The sequence below is a fragment of the Hoplias malabaricus genome, chromosome 3 (assembly GCF_029633855.1).
Source record: "Hoplias malabaricus isolate fHopMal1 chromosome 3, fHopMal1.hap1, whole genome shotgun sequence".
Taxonomy (NCBI): Eukaryota; Metazoa; Chordata; class Actinopteri; order Characiformes; family Erythrinidae; genus Hoplias; species Hoplias malabaricus.
Window position 1 is genome coordinate 8474205 of NC_089802.1, and position 21670 is coordinate 8495874.

Sequence of the window (21670 nt, forward strand, 5' to 3'; positions counted from 1 at the left end):
AATATAATTACACATGTCTCTAAATGAGTGGTTCACTTAATATAAATAATTAACAGGTCTGGGGAAGCAGACCCAGCCATTATATTTAAGCTTGCCTCATGGATGCAAACTGAAAATTATCAAGTCATTCCATAGTAAACAGTGAGCCATAAGCTTAGTGAAAAGCTTATGGTTGTGTGTGTGTGTGTGTGTGAGAGAGAGAGTGAGAGATTATGTAAAACAATAGATAAGCCATAAACTTTATTGGAAGATTTTGGCCTCATTAAAGGTATGTTAGGAAACGTTTGATAAATTTGCCAACAGTAAAACATGGGTGTGGATATGATATGATGTGGCTGTCAGTGGCACAGGAAACACAAGTAGATGGAAGAACTGATTCTTATTACCAATAAATCTTTATAAATATTAGCAAATTATGGATGCAAATGGGCCAGAGTCCATTGTACACATTGTATGTATGACAAAAATTATACAAGAATGTGTTTATAATGTGCAGTTTTCCGGGGTAGTATTACATTTCTATACCACATTTATTTATGAAATGTAGAGGTAAGTAAATAATGTGTATTATGATGACTACAAAATCAACATTTCTATTAGTCAAACTATAAATTAGATCAAAGAGTACAGATCTTTTCTCAGTCTCATTGTAGTGTAGTCTATTGGTTTGCAGACCTTCCTGAGAAACTTTTCATTTTATTTCAGTGTAGAATGTCCATGGCCTAAACTTTAATAATAATAATAATAATAATAATAATATATATGAAACTAGATAATAAAAGGAAAAACTATGCAGAAGTCTTAGGCACCTACGATAATTATATATATTTAAACCAAGCGTGGTGCTTGTATAAAGTTATATATAATCACAATAAATATAAAACAAATAAAAAATATAAGATCTTTTTATATATATATATAATTGTAGGTGTGAGTGAGTTTGATAAACAGGTTTTTGTTCAGATTCTCTTTGATTGCCTGAATTTTTTAAAATCAACAGCACACATTATTTACATTCATTATTTATTAACCACAAAAACTAGGTATTGGATGATAGCCTCAAATAATACAGACTCCACGAGGAGAGATTTGGAAAAAGTTAAACCCACACATTCACACACAGAGTATCACATAATGTTATTTGGTTTTATGTTTTATTCAATTGTTGGGTGTTATTTGCTGTTTGTTTGTTTTTTTTAGCAAATAAACACTTACTGCTCAGATAAATAGCTTTTTAAATCTCATAATCTCTGGTGCCTAACACCTTGCACAGTAATGTATATACAGTGTTGGAAAAATTCTATTAAAACACACACTGTAACATGTTTAATATCAAGGGTAAATCCTGCTGGACGTCTGTTTCCGCAGAAATATTTAGTCAAAACTACAGAGACATAATTTGACCATTAAACATAAAGTACACATTGTGGAGGAAAACAGAATATCAGTAGATAATAAAATGTAAGCAGCACGAAAGTGGAAGTCAATTTATTCTGTTGCCAGAAAGAAAGCATGAGTAATATTCATTAAATAATGTAAATGCCCAAAATATGCCATTAATACATATTTTAAAATGAAAATACACTACACTTAAAAAAAAAAACTGTGACTAATTTGAAATTTTACAACATTGTTTTCTAAAAGCTGTCAAGGCATTTGTAAGGACAACGATATGATGTGCACACAAACTCTGTAGTTAACCAGTGTTACTGTATACTCAGAATATTCTACAAGCCTTTATCATGAAGTCACAAACCTACACAGGAAACCAGAGAAGGGGTCTGAGGAAAAGGGAATGCGTGTATCATCTGGATTTGTTTTTATCACCAAACACACAAACATGAAAAAATATGCACTTAAATATTACGGTTCTGTAAGGTTCTTTACTAAAGAAAATGCTTCTATATAAAACTCTGAACTTTGGAAGAACCTTCTGCATGATTAAAAATGATCTTCAGATTGATGGAGAATGTGCTATAAATGGTCCTAAATAGCACCTTTTCGAAAAGGGTTTTATATGGCACCAAAAACGGTTCTTCTATTGTTTATTGAGTCATTTTCTTTACTAAAGAACCCTTGTAGAACCATCATTTGTAAATGTGTACAACACAGTTCACTGAATTAGTGCTGGTCGACATAAAATATAACCTTGATACAAAATAAACTTAAGACTCAATTTGATGATTAAGTGCAAGATACTTCTTTAAACATATCATATTTACAGACAAAAATGTACACCCTCCAAATAGAAAATACTAGCATTTTTACAGCTATAAGACGGAAGAAAATAAAACAGAGATAAAAAGATGAGCATGTGGTCCTTTGGTGATGCTCCAGTGGCAGATGCAATGCACTTTTACTCCTTACCTCGGTATGTGATGTTGGTGAAAGTGGTGGTAGCACCTTTGTACAGAGGGTTGTGGCTCTAGGACAAAGACAAAGCACAATGGAAGGCATTATTCCAAATTCTGCAGAACCCTACATTCCTAGATCTTGCTGTCTTCCCTGGATAATGATGATAATCAGTAACTGGGACTCAGATACTTTATGTATTATGTATTTTCTGAATCTTCCATTTAATCTCTTAATTCTGAAGATTTATATTGGTGCACTTGTTTTCAAACACTAGAATTAACCTTCAATGTCACTACAAAGGTCCAATTGTGAAGTTATATGTTGTACATAATTAACTTTTACATGATTAAAGGTGAATACCTTGTGAATACCTTGAAAGAAAAAAATAAATAACTGTTTTTAAAGAAATTCACACAACAGCCCCAGAATACAGAGACCAGAGAAAACTGGATAAAATACTAACGACATTCATTCTTATGTAAACAAACACACCAGTAAACACAATGGGCAATATTGAGATCAGCAAATATTACTGAAGAAATCCTCATATTTTGTACAATAAGTAATTAAGTACAAGAAGAAATGTTCCTCATTCATGGACTAATTTCTTTCTCCTTTGTGATACTTTCTTGACCAGATTTATGTTCAACAATGTACAGCCTTTTAAAATAAAGACATTTAAAAATGGCTTTTCAGGGGGCAACATTTAATTTTAAAATGTATCATTTGGGCTTTTTCTTGTGTAAGCACTTTGAGGATCTCCGTCACCTATAATGACCACTTGAATTTAGACTGAAGTATGAAATGGAACTGTAAACCAAGTCTGAGGGAGAGGGCTTAGGTACCGGCCTCATGTAGGAGGAGTCAAAGTCCAGATGTGGCTGGAACAGCCCTGTGTGAGTGTGAGTCTACAGACCACACCAGGAAAGTCTAATTAGCAAGGCATAATTTAAAGCAAAGTGTGCCCTAGGGAACAGAGGCGTTCCTTTGTTCTGTGAGGGAAAACAGCATGCCACAAAGACAGTAAAAACATTCTGCCCACATCTTATGATTTACCTTGCATTTGAAAATTTAACTTTGAAAAAAGTAACAGTATTATTTATATTTCAGTAAACAGGGGTGGATATGAAGGCTCACGTGTGGAGGCACACTTGCAGAGTTTATATTATTTGTTATTTGTGGAATGTGGCATATTAAAGTGTAATTATGACATGCAAATATGAATAATTGTGTGTGTGTGTTTGTGTACATTTATATTTTGCATGTGTCAAGAGACCAGGCTCACCGTGTCCCACTTCGCTTTTGCCCGCTCTTCTTCAAACCTGGCAAATTCGCGGCGGTCGTGTATAGTGACCAACAGCTTCCAGATCAGCAACGCAGCAAGACCCAAAAACAGAATGGCTCCAGCAACAGAGAGTAGCACCACCAGAATGTCAGGGCCTTTAGGGCAATCTGGGTCACAGCAGGAGGTACATGAAATGACAAGCAAGAGCATCAGTACCAAAGTCAAAAACACTTAAAAGGCTTACAAATGCAGCTCATTGACGCAGCACTTGAATATGTACTCATGCCTACAGATATTCATTCATTCATTTTCTGTAACTCTTATCCAGTTCAGGGTCGCGGTGGGTCCAGAGCCTACCTGGAATCATTGGGCGCAAGGTGGGAACACACCCTGGAGGGGGCGCCAGTCCTTCACAGGGCAACACACACATTCACTCACACACTCACACCTACGGACACTTTTGAGTCGCCAATCCACTTACCAACTTGTGTTTTTGGACTGTGGGTGGAAACCGGAGCACCCGGAGGAAACCCATGCAGACACAAGGAGAACTCCTCACAGGCAGTCACCCAGAGCGGGACTCGAACCCATAACCTCCAGGTCCCTGGAGCTGTGTGACTGCGACACTACCTGCTGCCCCACCTTGCCGTCCATGCAGATATTTAATAAAGATATAAAAGTTAAAATAAGCTATTCAGGGGAGTTCAGGGGAGAAACTGTGTATGTGCTTTTTATGAAGCATTTTTTTAAAGTTCTGTGTCTGGAGGTAATTCATGCCACTGGAAATCCAGAAGGAAAGGGCCACATATTGTGTAAGAAGATGATAATTTCACTGCCAATTTGAGAGGGGTTACTTCCTGTGCTGAAAGACTGGATAGGGGCAGCCAGGCACAGTTACGTGTCTTATGAACAAAAGACATGAAAATAATGGGTGCTTTTCATTCATTCATTATCTGTAACCGCTTATCCAGTTCAGGGTCACGGTGGGTCCTAACAGGCAGGAATACACCCTGGAGGGGGCGCCAGTCCTTCACAGGGCAACACAGACACACACACATTCACACCTACGGACACTTTTGAGTTCCGCCAATCCACCTGCAACATGTGTTTTTGGACTGTGGGAGGAAACCAGAGCACCCGGAGGAAACCCATGTGGACACAGGGAGAACACACCAATTCCTCACAGACAGTCACCAGGAGCGTGATTTGAACCCACAACCTCCAGGCCGCTGGAGCTGGTTGACTGCGACACTACCTGCTGCGCCACTGTGCTGTCCCATGGGTGCTTTTATTGGTAAAAACTTATTTTAATAAACAAAAACAAAACAAACAAAAACCTATGGAATCCGTGAAACTAGAATAACATGAAAACGCAAATACAGCACCTAATGTGTAGTTTAATGTATGCATCGGTGATTCATTAATTCATTTACTGTAACTTTGCTATGTGTCCGAAACCTACCTGGAATCACTGGGCAAAAGGCAGAAACACAACCTGGACAGGTCCCAAAGTCTATCACACACTCACACACTTATGGAGAAACCCAAGCAGACACTGGGAAAACACCCCAAACGCCTTACAGACAGTGATCTGAGGTGGGGATTGAACCCACAACCTGTATCTATACTATCTGTAGCACTACTGTGCCTTGTGGTATGCCAGGAAATGTTATGAACAAGGAGAAAATTATTATTATCAAAATATTTGTAAATAGCACAAGCAAAGAAAAAGCGGTAGTAAACAAATGAGGGGGGCGTTGCATAAAAAGTGCAAAAAATACATTTTTTAAATTGTGTTGTAACAAATTAACAAAGTAATCATCGATATATGCATTCTCAAGTACAATAAATATATTCCTAGTAACAGATGATGCAAAACAGTTTCTCAGATCTAAATAAACAACTTCTCTTTGCTTTTTGCCGTTTCACACTTTCTCTTTGTGTGTTTGCTACTGTATCCTTGCTGTCTGATTAGATGGTATGCATTGTGCCATGTCAGCGTGTTCCCCGGTAGCTTAGTTGCTGTTTATTGCCTTGCTTTACTAGATGGGCTCTTCTCTGAACTCCAGGACTGTGTGTTTCTGAGTACTTAATGAAGCCCATGTTCCACATGTGGGTCTGTTAAAGCAAAGGGGTAGACTCTCACTGCAGGCTCCAGGTCTTTAATGCCTTAATGACACACACTCTCATCATGGCCTCAACACACATATGTACACACACACACACACACACACACAGGCAACCACACAGCACCCTCAAACACCAACTTGCACTAGAAATGAAGCATATTCTCACCGATATGTCTTTATTTACCTTACATCAGAGTGTTTATAGTCTCTGCCGGTTAAATATTACTCTTTGAATTAAATTTCACATTGCCTTTAGTTATACACCAACGAGTGAATTTTTCAGTGAAGCCAAACCACGGCACACTGCCAAAAACATTTGTCTTGCTTACACTGAGTGTTTTGTGCTGGCTTAAGTACACGTCTGAGGGTGGGTGGAGTGTTACCTGGCTCTTTTACCACGAGCAGAATAGACTTCCCGCTGTTATGCTCAAAGTACTGAAACCTCTGCACACAGTCATCCTCATCCTTGTAAGTGCAGTTTACAGCATTCTTATCATGGAAAACTGTGGAACAACAGAGGAAGACAAAACTAAATGCTCCATTCAAAGACCATTTAGAAATAACTTTAGAATCATAAAACTTACCCAGATCGTCAACCAGTTTAATTTCGTCTCTGCAAATCCGAGCACAGCTTTCATCTTCAAATCTCTTCCCTCGCTTAAAATATTTACACTCCACACAGTCTCTAAACACAGTGGAAGGCGATCGTAACGTACATGTTGTCACTAATATGCAGCAGTAATTAAAATATTGCGTGGTCTTTATTTCTCACTCATTCTTAACTGTTAATACAGTATTTTTTTTAAAGCTTGTTTTGTGTTTATTGTGATTTGAAAGTGATGTAAAAGCTGAAGTTTGTTTTGAAAACAATAAAACACAATCTAGTGAGTTCTTTTGCAAATATATATGTCATGTTATTATGGTATACAGACTAAAAAAATAGAAAGTACTGAAGTCATTCTTGCTGAGTATAACATACGTTAATGAGTTCTTAAGAAGTCTTACAAAACTGACATAGTCTCTTTATTTACTCGTCTAAAAATTACAACAAAAAACCTTTTTGCAAAGCATAGTAAACATACTGTAAAGCAGTCTTACGCCTATCACAAACTTTTTAGATGTGTGTCTTGTGTAGATTAAAGTACATCCTATTACACAGATGGCAGATTATACATGCTAACTATATTTAATAGAAGCGAGAGTGTACAATGTGTTTCCAGAAAGTAAAACACCATAAAATTCATTCATTCATTATCTGTAAGCGCTTATCCAGTTCAGGGTCGCGGTGGCTCCAGAGCCTAACTGGAATCATTGGGCGCAAGGCGGGAATACACCCTGGAGGGGGCGCCAGTCCTTCACAGGGCAACACACACACATTCACTCAAACCTACGAACACTTTTTTGAGTCGCCAATCCACCTACCAACGTGTGTTTTTGGACTGTGGGAGGAAACCGGAGCACCCAGAGGAAACCCACGCGGACACGGGGAGAACACCACCATAAAATTATATATATATATATATTTAATGTTTTTATAAATTTGGGACAATGTCAGTATAATGTTTATTTTTATATAACTACATAATTATTTATTTAATTGTGTAATATCATTTTTAAAAGAGTGCAGGGGAAAGAGTGTTGAGCAATATTACTATTTAGAAATCAAAGGTTTATTTCAAAGCTCAGTGCTACAGTTACACATCAGGTAATGTTTAACAAGTAAATGAGGCTAGTGTTTGTGGGCTGACTCACTTCTTCATGGTGCAGGCGTCAGGGCAGGTGGGGCATTTATCACAGGTGAAGCCGTAGGCCCCTGGCTGGGTGCACTCACAGATTCCACACACACACTGACCACGGCCACTACAGGGTAAACCTATACTGGATATGCAGGTGTCCAGGCTCGTGGAGCAGTTACAGTTTTCACCCGACCAGCCTGGGTCACACTGGCAAAAACCACAGGAACATGTGCCATGACCTATAAAATATCACATGTAAAATAATACAATCAACAGTGGTGTGAACCCAGGGATGGTTGAGCAGATTTTGAGAAGCTGAGGTAATAGATATCTTTGAAGTGAATACAACAAAGTGATTTTGCTGCCAGAGGTAAATGCTGTAAAGCCAAAACCTCATCTAATGACCAGGGTGATTACGAACATATGATGCGTGGCCCTGTAATGTTTTCTGTGAAAGCACACAATGTTTCTTTCTTTTTAGGTCCGGGTTTGTCTATGAAAATACATCTCATGAGGAGCTGCGCATTCCACACACGCACAGAAACAAAACTCATTCCCAAGGGGACCTCTAAGCCTCCATGTAGTTTACAAAATAAATTCTCAGGGTTAACTCCTTTTCAGCCAAGCATTTGTCAAAATGCTCTAATCTCCATATATATCATGTGGTCTCCTAAAAATAAAGTTTGGCTGTTGTGGAATCTCTGGAATTTTATACAATGGAGAGGCTTCCCCAGATAAGTCCCTCTTTTTGGCTTTTCTCTTGAGCGGCAAGCAACACTATAACTGAAGCCATGTTCATCCATGCCCAAATTTCATATCTGTAATCATTATCTGTAACCCTTATGCAGTTCAGGGTCGCGGTGGGTCCAGAGCCTACCTGGAATCATTGGGCGCAAGGCGGGAATACACCCTGGAGGGGGCACCAGTCCTTCACAGGGCAACACAGACACACACACATTCACTCACACACTCACACCTACAGACACTTTTTTGGACTGTTTTTGGACTGTGGGAGGAAACCGGATTAATTAATTAACTGCAGATACAACGTCTTTTTGAACATTAATGATAATGTGGTGTGTACCTTAACATGTGAAATGACTAAATTTATATTCTCAGGTCTTATTCTTAACCATTACACGTCCAGTAAGTCCTCTGACACTCTAAGTATAAAGACTATAAATAAGTCACTGTTGCCCTTTATATCTCTATTTAATAACCATATTAATAACCAGTTTTTAAACCATTTACAATCATTTATTAATGTAGTCTTATGTTAAAATGGTACCATTGGTATCATTTAAAATAATTCATTCACTCCCCCATCCACATATGTCCATATATGGAAATAAGGCAAAAATATTTCATTAATTATTTGTTTTGTTAGATGTCACCAAAATGCATTCACTTGAATCTGCCTATACACTGAGCAGTATATAAAACCACACGAGTTACATATGTTGACCTCAGAATGATTGCACTAAACATCCAGATCAACAGGAAACAAGAAACCAGAAAAAAATAACACTACATACAATGGTTTGACCCTTAGAGACTATAAAACCAGACAGTTCCCAAGGACAAACACCACACTGCCTATAATCATTTATCCCACAGAAAAAAAATCCCCAATGCAATTTCAGCTTAACCAAACCAGACACCACTCACCTCCCTCACTGAGACAGATTATTTTAGTGCTGTGACATCATCACTGCATGACAATACGGAAAGGCATTAGGGAATAAGCAAGGCCTGACTTGATGAGTTGTAATGGTGCTAAGCCTGTTTGTAATGAATACACAGCACAAACACTACATTAGTCCAGCAAAACACAGACAGTGCTATACTTAGAGCTGCAGTAGCAGTAGACAGCACACAGGGAGGGGAGGTGGGACACAGCAGTGTTTCTGGCAGGGACAAAGTGAGAGGTCTCTGCTCAAAATTTCCGCTAAAAGAACATTTGGCTTACTGTGCCCTGGGTGAGTTCCAGTGCCTGCAACCCAACCACACAGGGTGCCCACCACATGTCTGGATCCCCACACATTAACACAGCTTGTTTATTTCTGAAAAGCAGCTTGTTCACTGAATAAGGCCAAGACATGTCCAGTGTTATTGTAAGTAATTCCTCATGCATGCGGTCTTCAAGACATGCAGCAGGGCACTGAGCTACTATGACTCTGAGGAAGACAGAACCCAAAAGGAGATGTATCACGATATGTGAGTAACATGCCTCCTTCTGTTGTAAGCTTCTGTTGTACAGTGTTGCTGCTGTATTCTCTAGACTCTCATAAAAATGTGTCATACTGTCCCTGGGTTTGTACCCCCAAGTCATTGTGGTGGTACACGCATTGTTGTGCCTTCAGTAAAGTTAAGGGACAGGGACGTTCAAGAACAATTAAAATAAATCTCACCAGGAATCACTTCCTCAGGAAAAATGAATGCTCCTCTAAATGATCTGAATTATATCAACTACTTTAACTTAAGAGTGTCTTACCTGAGCACAGCTCTCCTTTGTAGCGCAGGCAGCTGTAATCATCGCACTCGCATCTCTTTCCCCACACCTTGCCGAAGTCGTTGTTGTGACACATACACTGGCCACACACACAGTCTCCACGTCCACTACAGACCACTTTGTTGGGTCCGCTACACATGTCCTGTTCGCTGTGATTGTAGTCCCCCTCTGCGCACTCACACCTGGGCCCCAGTCTGCCTGAGTGACACAGGCATATGCCACACTCGTATGTGCCATTTCCAAAGTGACACACTGGGCTGTCAGGCACACCTTTAGCCTGACACTTACACTGACACTCAAAATTAACAGTGATCTGGAGTGCATCTTTGAAGCCCACTGGTTTGATGGTAAAGGTCTTGCGTTTCACTTTTGGGCAACCCCTCGCATGAGCCTCAACACTGAATGACACCTGCAATGGTACAAGGGTTTTATTATACGAGTAGATATCTGACCTCACAACATTCATTCATTCATTCATTATCTGTAAGCGCTTATCCAGTTCAGGGTCGCGGTGGGTCCAGAGCCTACCTGGAATCATTGGACGCAAGGCGGGAATACACCCTGAAGGGGGCGCCAGTCCTTCACAGGGCAACACACACACATTCACACACACACACACACACACATTCACACACACACACACACACAGACACTTTTTGAGTCACCAATCCACCTATCAACGTGTGTTTTTGGACTGTGGGAGGAAACCGGAGCACCCGGAGGAAACCCACGCAGACACAGGGAGAACACACCAACTCCTCACAGACAGTCACCCGGAGCGGGAATCAAACCCACAACCTCCAGGCCCCTGGAGCTGTGTGACTGCGACACTACCTGCTGCACCACCTGACCTCACAACAGTTCAAGTAAATAACAATTGTTTAGGAAACAATGCATCATAAAATCTTAAATTTGTATTTATAAGCTCAGCAGTGACTAAATCAATTCTATATGCCAGACTGGTGCATCAACACCAGTTTCCATAACTACCAACAGTCTCCCTGGTCTACTCCTGGCCTGCATATTTTTGTGTTTCCTATTTACAAGGAATTTTCCTAATCAGCTCATTAAGAAGCCTTTCCTTTTTTGTGAGAGCTGGAATAGCACTAAAATGGGCAGGAAGGTGGTACTCCAGAACCAAGTTTGGGAAACACTGTTACAGGTTAAATGAGTATAAGAGATTTATATGAGAAATTTTAAAAACCCAGCATGGAAAAACATTCTTCAGAACAGTACATAAAACTGGATTTTTTGACAACAAGTTGAGCTAACCGGACACAGTGAGTCAGAGAAACAGTGAGGGCAGGGAGCAGGAAACAGACACTTCTGATGCCTAGACATACTCAACAAATTAACTATAAACACTTCCCCCCCCACCCAGCCTTTTGAATTTAATCATTTACTGGGATGACAGACTGGGGACACAATAAACCACCAAGTCATTTATCAGAGTGAGTGCACATCGGAAGGCATTTTCCTGTTCATTTGTCCTGCCTTTTTGGGGAATTGGTACAAAAAATGTCACTTACTGGAATGACTGAGCAAGTAGGAGGAGACATGTGAAATGAAGTGTGATGGAGAATGGAAAAATAAAGAATTCAATCAAGAATTCAAGATCCATTACAAAACAAATTGAAATAAAGAGAAAAATTAGCACTCACCGTGTCCCCTCTCTTCAGCCCAGAGCAAGACCTGACCCCAGGGATGACCTCTCCATTCAAACACGTGGCATTGAAAGACAGTCTCAGCTCTTCTGGGACATTCAGGAGCTCAAGTTCAACTTTAGAGCGAATTTTCTGCCATTCATAACCATACGGCAATAAGATATTGAGTACATGTGCAACATTCAGGTTATTTTAATGTAGTAAAGTGTGTCAAAAACTTTATTTCATAAGTGTCTTTTTGCACTCACAGCATAGGCATCCTGGATCAGCTGGATCACATTGCGTGAGTCCGCAGATAAAGTGCCCACAGCGGTGCCAGGAATCAGATCACTGTAATTCTGTCACAATAAAATAAAGAGTATACAGTACTCCAGAAAACAATTCTTAATTCTATATTCTTAATAAAACTGAAAAACAAAGTGTTGTTGTTAATAAAAATATGGCAAATGTTCACTCTACTTCAGTGTGATTCTTACCTTGTACAGTGGTACTACATTATGGGTCACAGCAAAGATTAGATTTATATTATTCTCTGACATTTTCTCTGTGATTAGTGCCAGTGATGGATAGTCCTGAAAAAATAAATACATCTGCTTAGTTTTTTTATAATTGATTCAAATGATTTACTCTCATCTGAATAGCTGTCAGTTTAATACAGGCACATCACTGGTCATTTAACAAGATCCTTCTACTACATAGTTTCTTTGTAAATATATAGCTACTAACAGTACTCCATCTGTTGCTACATAACTTACTAGTCCTTTAAATGAACACAATAGGACCACCACTGAGGAGATATTATTTGGGAGGTAGATCATTCTCAGCACATCAAGAACACTGACATAGAAATTGTTACCAACTGTGGTCACAAACCCAACAGTATTTTAGGACTAGGGAATGCACACCCACCACACAAATAATATCTGGTTAGTGTTGGTCCAGTGGTGGTCTTGATGAAGTAGGAAGTGGCAGTTAAATTACGTGGTAACACTCCAGAATTTCTGTAAATCTATTTGCTTTTATGTGGTAGGTGTACCTGATAAACCAAACCACCATGTGTAGGCACAGCTTTCAGTCTTTAACTGTATGCCATTAATTGGCATGATGACAGTACCATTGTAGTTGACATGTTGTAAATGTTGTCTGTGCCTACATGGCACTGGCCGTCGTTCGGCCACACGATGCCTGCCAAGCGACCATCCAGCGCTACGTGAGTCTTGGCGTCGGTGGTGAACACCAGCAGATGAGAGGCATCTGGACGCCAACCAATCTTCTCCTGAGATAAGAAAAAGAGATAACAACAGAGGAAGGAAAAAGAGAAAATAAGGAAAGTAGGAAATAACAGATAAAAGAGACAAAAGAAATAATTGCTATACTGCTCCACCTTGCACACAGCTGCCTGTATGATAGCGTCAAAGCCTCCCTCTGGTGCATCCCTGTTCCGAGAGACCCTCTGCTTCTTCACCTCTTCTGTGAAGCGGTCCACTTCTTCTGTCAGTGACAGGACATGTCTGTAGCCAAACTGCGGTTGGCATTTGATTGGTAACCTATCATCATCAGGAAAGAAATTACTCACGTCTCTTACTTTTTCTCAACCCTTTGATTAGACTTAGACCATGTGGACAATACTGAATGTCTCTCATTGGGAAAACAAAGAGCATTACTAGATGAACTCAGACTGTCGGTCATCCACTAAGACTTTAATAAAACCACTGGGTCATGGCTTGTCCGTCACCTAAATGACCATATACATGCAGCCCTTTAATCATCACATTTATGGTCAGTGGTGACGGACAAGCCATGAGGATTGTATTAATAGGTAGACATCGGACTGCACCTAAAATGACTCATGTTACGATAAAAATATATATATATGGTTTTGTGAATGGTGATTTTGTAACAAGGAGTTGGTGTGTTCTCTCCGTGTCCGCGTGGGTTTCCTCCGGGTGCTCCGGTTTCCTCCCACAGTCCAAAAACACACGTTGGTAGATGGATTGGCGACTCAAAAGTGTCTGTAGGTGTGAGTGTGTCTGTGTTGCCCTGTGAAGGACTGGCGCCCCCTCCAGGTTGTATTCCCGCCTTGTGCCCAATGATTCCAAGTAGGCTCTGGATCCACCACGACCCTGAACTGGATAAGCGGTTACAGATAATGAATGAATGAATGAATGAATGATTTTGAAACAATGTCATTAATATGCTTCGGATGCATGTGTTTACTTGGCACTGCCATCCTAAGCTAGGATTCATGTTCTATGAACCAGACTGATGAAAACAACAATATATAAGATGATCACCTTTAAATGGCCACATAGCATAGAGTTTAAAAGCATGTAAGACAAACATTCAAAACAAAAAAACAGTTTCCACTTGAAGCCAGATAAACCGCCTGGCATCTTTGACATACATGTTATCCACATTCTCTCTTGGTAATGTTCATAACTCACGAGAAGCATGGGTTCTGCACAGCTTCTGGTGGGGAGATGTACATGTACGGAGACAAAGGTTTATCCACAAAAGCACCAAAGCCCATTCGCAGATTACTGGTGGTTTTACTCATCTCTTCTGCCAGCCCTTTCCCAAGCCTCCTCAGCTGTGAAAGGTCATCGTTCATAGAGTAAGACAGATCCATCAGATAGTAGAGGTCAACTGGGTAGTCCTCCACCTGCCGCACCCGCAGCGTGAAACGCTGGGAGTCATCTATAGGAGATAAATTATGAACAGAAAGCTAGTCTGAGACATTCAACCACAAAATACAACACCCTATACATAAAGACTGATACAGAGCAGCAGCACAAGCACGAGGTGTAGGAGGGACTTACAAGGGTAGTTTTCAAACTTTTAGTATAAGGAAAGCATAATTATCTATGATAATTCCAAACATTTAGATGGAACATTTAATAAGTTGCAGAATTAAAAAAGGAAAATCATAGATTAGATCATGAAACACGATCGAGAGAAAAAGAGGCACATGAAAGTGGAGTTTTATTAAACACCAGCAAACACACAAACACAAACCTAGACCACAAAAGACTGGCAAGGAATGAGACCACGACACAAGGCTTTAAACCTCAGTCACAAGACCAGGAATAGCTCACAGGTGTGGGGTGTGACTACAGAAACACAAGGTACAGGAAGTAAACCTAAGCACGTCGACAAAAACAGACAGAACACATGTCAGGAAAAAGAACACCTATATAAATCAGTGTTTAATTTGCATCAGTACTGGACTCACCAGGTCTGAGAGTGATATGTAGTCTTTGAGGTTGGATCTGTGTGACATCAGAGGTGGAACCAGATGCCTTATCACTCAGAGGTTTGTTTTCTGTAATGTGTAGCTTGCTGATGGGATACTCCATAGCTCCTAAATTGCACCCTGCGGCTAGAAGGTTCTTCTGGAGATCACAACGGGAGGCACCAGGGCTGTCCACCCCAAAATTCTGAAATATCATCAGTACAAAACACAGAAAGACACTGAGCACTGCATGAGCATTTATCAACTCAACTTCCTGTTGTATGAGGCAAAAAAGCATTACCAGAGATTAAAGATTTTAGTTATAAAGGTAATCATTGATGTGATGCCATAGTAAAGTATGCTACATAGTAATTACAATACAATATTTGAAGCACTGCTCATTTAAAGTACATCTATTGTGCACTCAGATGTACACATGAGCATGCACTGCTTGTATATTCTCCATAGAAAAGCACAAAATTATATGGGATTTTCAGCTTAAGGCCACTACGTCCAAGGTCAAGTTATACAGGACAGGTCTGTAATCAAGATCTAATCATCCAGCCTCAGTGGCTGGTCTCACTAATGTTTATGTGGCTGACTATTATCAGATCCAAAGACCATTGTTCCACCATGTTATGCAGAACCTTCTTATTAGAGTGGAGTCTTATTTGGCAGCAGAGTACTAGGTGACCAAAAATGTTTGGTACGTTACACATTGAGAAGGCTTCTTAGACAACATCATAACTGCTTATGGAGATTTCAATGTGTATTTATTTTAAATGTAATTAAGAGCTAAGTAAACAATTATTCAGATGTGATATGACCTGGCAAAGGGAGTGTACCACACCTCTTGGGAGCACCATGCACAGGAACTGTGCACTGCTAAACACTGCTGACATGTGCTGGCTCCTCGAGATGTGCAGATATTTGAGGCTGAAAGATGAAATAACATTGGTTGCATTCAACGTACATAGCATTTTATTCATTTCGCATTCTATATTAACGATTACATTTATACAGTTTGACGTTTGAGATGCTCAGGAAACATGCCAGTCCAAACAACATTCTTCAGAGAGCAGTTATTTCAGAGTAACTGAATGACACAAACCTGAAGGCATATCATTCTGCATGGATTTCTTCAATCTGATGTGTCAGACACATGATAAGGATGATTAAATGCAATGGCTGCTGCTGCCAAGATTGTGTTACAGTACATACTACAGCAAGTGACAAATCCACTGAAAGAATTTCTAGGTCTAGTTAGAAAAACACACAGACTGACCAGCTAAATAACATGACCTCTTTGTTTATGAACTCACCATCCACGTAATCAGGTAAGGTTCATTTTGCATTTCTACAGTCAAACAGTATAGTGCATCTAATGCTCTGCATACATTAATAACCCCCTCACACACTGGTTTTCAATGGTTAGGACCTTCTTAGGACAAGTATAGGGGAGGTAATATATGGTAGCTGGATAATTCTCAGCAGTGCAGAGACACAGACATGGCAGTTAGTTAGACATCAGTATAAACTTAGAGTCTTAAAAATCAGGCCAAACAGAGTTTTACAGAAGAATAATTTTGGTTCACAAAAAAAACATTTTGCTGATTGTTCTTTAAAAAAAGTAAATTAGATGTAGCCCCCTCCAGGGTGTGTTCCCGCCTTGCGCCCAATGATTCCAGGTAGGCTCTGGACCCACCGCGACCGTGAACTGAATAAGCGGTTACAGATAATGAATGAATGAATGAAATTAGATGTACGCATGAAGGCCCTTCGTTTAATTTTAAGAAACCTCAACCATAACATATAAATATCATGTTCTAAAGACAACTAATTAAATGATAAGAAGCTGTTATTTTTAAGTGTCCTTTAAACCTTTAAAAAGCCCATAATTGTAAGTCTTTTTAAGAACATGGTTCTGGAAGTAAACGGAAACAAATGTGGTTCTTCTATAGCGCTGATCAATTCATTTATTTTAAATATATTGCCTTCTAAACATAGTGTTCATTCCAGTCATCTTATTATGAATTAATATTTTTGTCATAGTGCTGTCATAGCTTGCAATATAATGTAAAATATAACACTCTAAAAATACTTTATGTGATAAGAAGCAATTTCCTTGTGTTATTTGGCATGAACTCATACTTCAAGTAGGGTTAATAAACGTTGTGTCATTATGTCATTGGCGAAGATACTGGAGGAGCACAGTTTCACCAGGGACCATCTTTAGGGATGTCATATTTGGTGTCAGAAGTGGGATTATGCCCCCTACCAAACCAGAGGGACATCAACGCAGAGTTTGAAGGAGCCAGAGCCAGCAGGAAATGAGAGTGAGCTACTCTCATTATCAACACCACCTCAGAGAGCATCAGCTGTTCTGATGGACTCTGGCTCAGGTGCCATGTGGGCAGGAAATTGCTCACTGCAATTGTTGATACAGGCTTCTATGTGTCACTGGTGAAACCCAGAGTGCTTCCTGGCACCAAGAATGGCACGCTAGATTGCTAATAAACTACAACTGTGCAGCTCAGGGTGGTCACCTGTAGCCACGTCAACCTCACAGGAGTGGTTCTGTCATGGTGAAAGGGTTCAGGCACATGCACAAGTTCTGGTTCACTCCCATTCACATGTTCATCCTAGGCATGGATTTTAGTTTTTCATTTCCAACAGGCAGCTAGGGCAGTGTTAAACTTCTAAAATCGATGTTAAGCTGCCCACATGGCTGGTGGAGCACCATGTGGCACACTCACTGCTCAGCTCCCTATTGTCATCATACAGTAGTAGAGTGATTGAGACAGACACCTACCCTGATTGGCTGGCATGCTAGTACAAGAATTTACCTGGTTCAGAGCTGCTCTGTTCATGTTAGACCATGAGCTTAGGAAGCCAACGGTACTGGTTTTTGGGTCCCTGAATGACACAACAGTGGGTAACACACCTAGCAGTGTATTCCAAGAAGCTTCACCTTCGTCTTTTCACTGTGCACCAGTTTGCCAGACAACACCAGCAAGACAACAGTGTAAGCCAAAAGAGGAGGATTCCCTCACACTTGGGTCAAATATCTGGTCGTACAACCCATCTCGCATGAAAAGACACAAGGTCCCAAGTTGCAGTCACCATGGAAGAGCCTTTGTATGTTAATGCAAATGCGTGAGGTAGATTATTGGGTATAGAGGTGGGGTAATGGTGGTCCATTGGGACAGTCTTGCCCAGTACTGGCCCCAGGATAGAAAAGCAGTTCTAAACCAAAACTCTCGCATGTTCGGTTCCTGTTGGGGTGGGTTCTGCTGTTCAGTTCACCTGGTCCCGTCAGGCCTCGGCATGAACAGCACAGCTGTGAATAGTTAAGAGGCTTCATAAGGACTGTGTGGCACACCAGGGTTTATGACCCCTGAGCGAGTGTGTGTACGCTGTGCTCTTGAAGCTAGAGTTATGCCTTGTGGCTCCCCATAGGCTTTTAAGGGATTATTTTGGGGTTTGTTTGTGTTGTGCGTTACTTGTCTGGGGGTATTGTTTTCTTGTTTATGTGTATGTTTGTGTGTGGGTTAGGGCTTGGTGTGTGGGGAGATGTTTTGTTTGTTGAGGATTAACTGTTCGACCGAGGTGTATCTGCTGATGTGCGGTTCCCCTGGATTTGACAGCTCACCAAGCTCAAATACTGCACTTGTTTTTGTACCCCAAGACCTTTTATGGACATAAATAAATAAAGATAAAAAGGTAATATGGCTGTGGTCAATGTCCCATTTTTGGTAATGCAAACACACACACACACACACACACACACACACACACACACACACACACACACTGTGTTTGTGTAAAGAGCAATATAAATACTTTTATTACTTTACTACAACGTAATACAACACTATGAAAACAAAAATAATTATCTATATGAGATACATATTGTGTGGCTGTTAGATTAGGGCATGTTTATAATATATCATGCTTCTTTAATACACAGCAAATTCTCCAGTGTTAAATCAACACTATTAGTGTTAACACAGAGAGTGTTAAATTATTACACAAATAGTGTTAATTTAACACTGGTGAATTTGCTGTGTGCCTTATCTTAATTTCCTGAACAACAAATGGCTAGTTTCTGTCTCAATAGCACTTTGTTATTGCTTTTAAAACTAATGATACAAGAAAATTAAATTTTTGAATTAATGAAATTTAAATGTTTGATCACAACTTGACGAGCGTAAATTGGTCTCCACAAACATACTTTGCCATTTTATGTGAACATCATATTCAACAAAATAAACGACATAACAAACCAGAACGAAAATGGCAGTCCCATCGGTTCAGTCTGCGTTTCTTACACCTGCACTTTTGCTATTCTCGCATTCCCCATCTCACCCAAAACCTCACTCACTTCTCTGGGAGCTTCCATTTAAGCTCAAATTTCAAACTTAAACACTGAAACTAAACAAATTATAAAAAGTAAAAAAAAATGAGACTGCTGAGACTCTTAAACAAAGTATATTAACTTACCGAAAGCATAGTGTGTTAGTAATAAAAGGACAAAATAACTCCAGGAATGTGAGGAACTTAGGCGCTGCATCTTCGCTCAGATGAGGAACACCGCCGCTCCTCAGGCGCGCGCTCGGTTTATCACATGACGTCAGCACGCCCCGCCCCTCACAGAGGAGTTCAGAGTGGTGGCGTATATGTAAGGTCTAGAACAGCAACCGCACACATAGGTCAACATGGCCAATGCCCAGCGGCGGGGACTAGAGAGGTATAACTATGTCCACCCCCAACCCCACCCATGGCGCTGGGTTTTGTGGAGTGTCAGGCCAAAATACATCGAGGTTCACTAATGTTTAGGCAATTACACTGCTTATAAGACTGAGGAGACCTAGTATCTCCTGATTCTGTAACTGACTGAAATGTTTAACCCCATCATTTCTGTCTTCACAGTGACCAATTATTTAAATAGAAACAGTCAAGAATGCCATTAAATCGCTTCACAATAATTATTAGCGTTATACTGTCGTTACAATATGCTGCATTTGCAAATTAGTTCGTTTTTAATAATTTGTATGTGTAGTGTAGGCATGTACACAGCTAAGTTCCCAGTGGAAGTTCAGTCAGGGAGTTTCTGGTGCAGAGTTATGGTTCCTTTCTTCCCTCTGGTGGCCTGTATGTCCAATTCACATGGAAAAACACATAAAGAACAAGTGCTCCAAATATTCAGAAAAAACTGTGCTGTTTCCTGAGCAGACTTCCCAAATATTTCCACATATGAAAATTATAACCCCTCCCTGGATCACCACCTTATCGTGGTGGACGGGTTTGCGTGCCTGCGTGAGCCTAGGAGCTATGTTGTCGGGGGCAATAGCCCCTGGTAGGGTCTCCCAAGGCAAATTGGTCCTAGGTTGATGGGGCAGACAAGGAGTGATCCATAAAGACCAAGATGACTAGATTAAGAACAAGAACACAGCCTCCCTTGCCCGGAGCAGGGTTACCGGGGCCTCACCCTGGAGCCAGGCCTGGGGGAGGGGCTCCTTGGCGAGCGCCTGGTGGCCGGACTTTCACTCATGGGGGGGCTCAGCCCGAAGGAGATACATGGGTCCACTCTCCCATGGGCCCACCATCTGTGGGAGAGGTAGTAATCCGGGTCTGGTGCATTGTGGATCGGGTGGCAGCCGGGGTCGGGGGCCCTGGCGTTCTGATCCTCGGTTACTGAAACTGGCTTTTGGAACATGGAAATACTGTATATCATACTATTAATTAAATATCAGTTTTGAGCACAGGGATAGCATATAAGAACAGATTGATACAAATAAGCTTTATTTTAAAAAGGCATTAAGATTGTTTTAATAAGAGGACTGTTAATACACTACCTAGATTACTGTGTATTTATATATGATAAAATTTATGCTATCAGATTTTGCTGATTTTGCTGTAGATACATATTAATAATTATTCTAATATTATATAGTGTTGCAGATAAACACCCTTTTCTTTGGTGTCTTTCTGACATTACTGTATGCATTCCAAACCCACTAATAATAAAACCCAAGAATGGATTTATTTATTAACTTTGCAATCTTGCCAATGAAAGAAGGATTTTCTAGAAGTCAGAAGGACAACAGGTGACTGAACCAAGAACCACAGCTGCTGAGCAATAAAACAGAGTGCAAAATTAACAGCTAACAGAGCAATACATAAAAACTAGCCAACATTAGCCAAACTAGCCAACACAAAAAACAAAAAACTTTTTAGATGGAGTACACAGCTGCTGTGTAGTTTTGGACTGAAACAGTATGTTTTATACACATTAACCCATGTTTAATGGTCTTTTAAAAAATGTGTATAAGTAAAAAGGCAACACAAATATGGCAATAAAGTAAATAAAGATGCTCTCTTTCAGATCTCCTTTCAGTAAAAGTAACCATACATGAAATAATATTATATCAATGCAGATGAAAAATGTTCAAATATTTGCAGACATTAAATTCAAGAGATTCTCAAACAAACAACAACAAAATTGCTTTTATAAGGATCTCCTTCTGCACGTACCAAAAGTTTCATACTATTGCTTTATATTTAACTATTTTATTAAAAAGAAATATAAAGAATTTTGTTTCTATAAAATAGTATATTGTCTTCATCTTCTGGATGATGTATTGAAGCTCAAAGTAATGTTTAGATGAATTTAGAGGCGGAACTTAGAGAAGGATGTGGCAGATATAAAAATAAGCATGTGTTACAAGTGTTTAGTCATTTCACCCTGTGCCAG

General features: G+C 40.0%; 1 protein-coding gene across 1 annotated transcript; it reads right to left on the reverse strand.

Annotated features, from left to right (window-relative positions):
* Nucleotides 1–867: 867 nt before the first annotated feature.
* Nucleotides 868–19508, reverse strand: itgb3b (integrin beta 3b). Its single transcript, XM_066663769.1, has 15 exons — nt 19417–19508; nt 15764–15849; nt 14914–15118; nt 14126–14378; nt 13066–13228; nt 12796–12957; nt 12158–12253; nt 11930–12019; nt 11679–11813; nt 10000–10426; nt 7522–7744; nt 6354–6454; nt 6153–6272; nt 3641–3807; nt 868–2425 (listed from the first exon to the last, which is right to left on the reverse strand). The coding sequence occupies exons 1-15, from the start codon at nt 19484–19486 to the stop codon at nt 2357–2359; spliced, it is 2367 nt and encodes a 788-aa protein (XP_066519866.1). The 5' UTR covers nt 19487–19508; the 3' UTR covers nt 868–2356.
* Nucleotides 19509–21670: the final 2162 nt, after the last annotated feature.

Bases quoted from the DNA above. Each gene is read 5' to 3' on its own strand.
- itgb3b (XM_066663769.1), bottom strand. From the start codon at position 19,486: ATGCAGCGCCTAAGTTCCTCACATTCCTGGAGTTATTTTGTCCTTTTA. The intron at 12,958-13,065 runs GTGGAGCAGTAT...TTCTTATCTCAG, and splicing joins TACAGGCAGCTGTGTGCAAG to GAGAAGATTGGTTGGCGTCC. The intron at 6,273-6,353 runs GTAAGTTTTATG...GTTGTTCCACAG, and splicing joins TAAACTGGTTGACGATCTGG to TTTTCCATGATAAGAATGCT.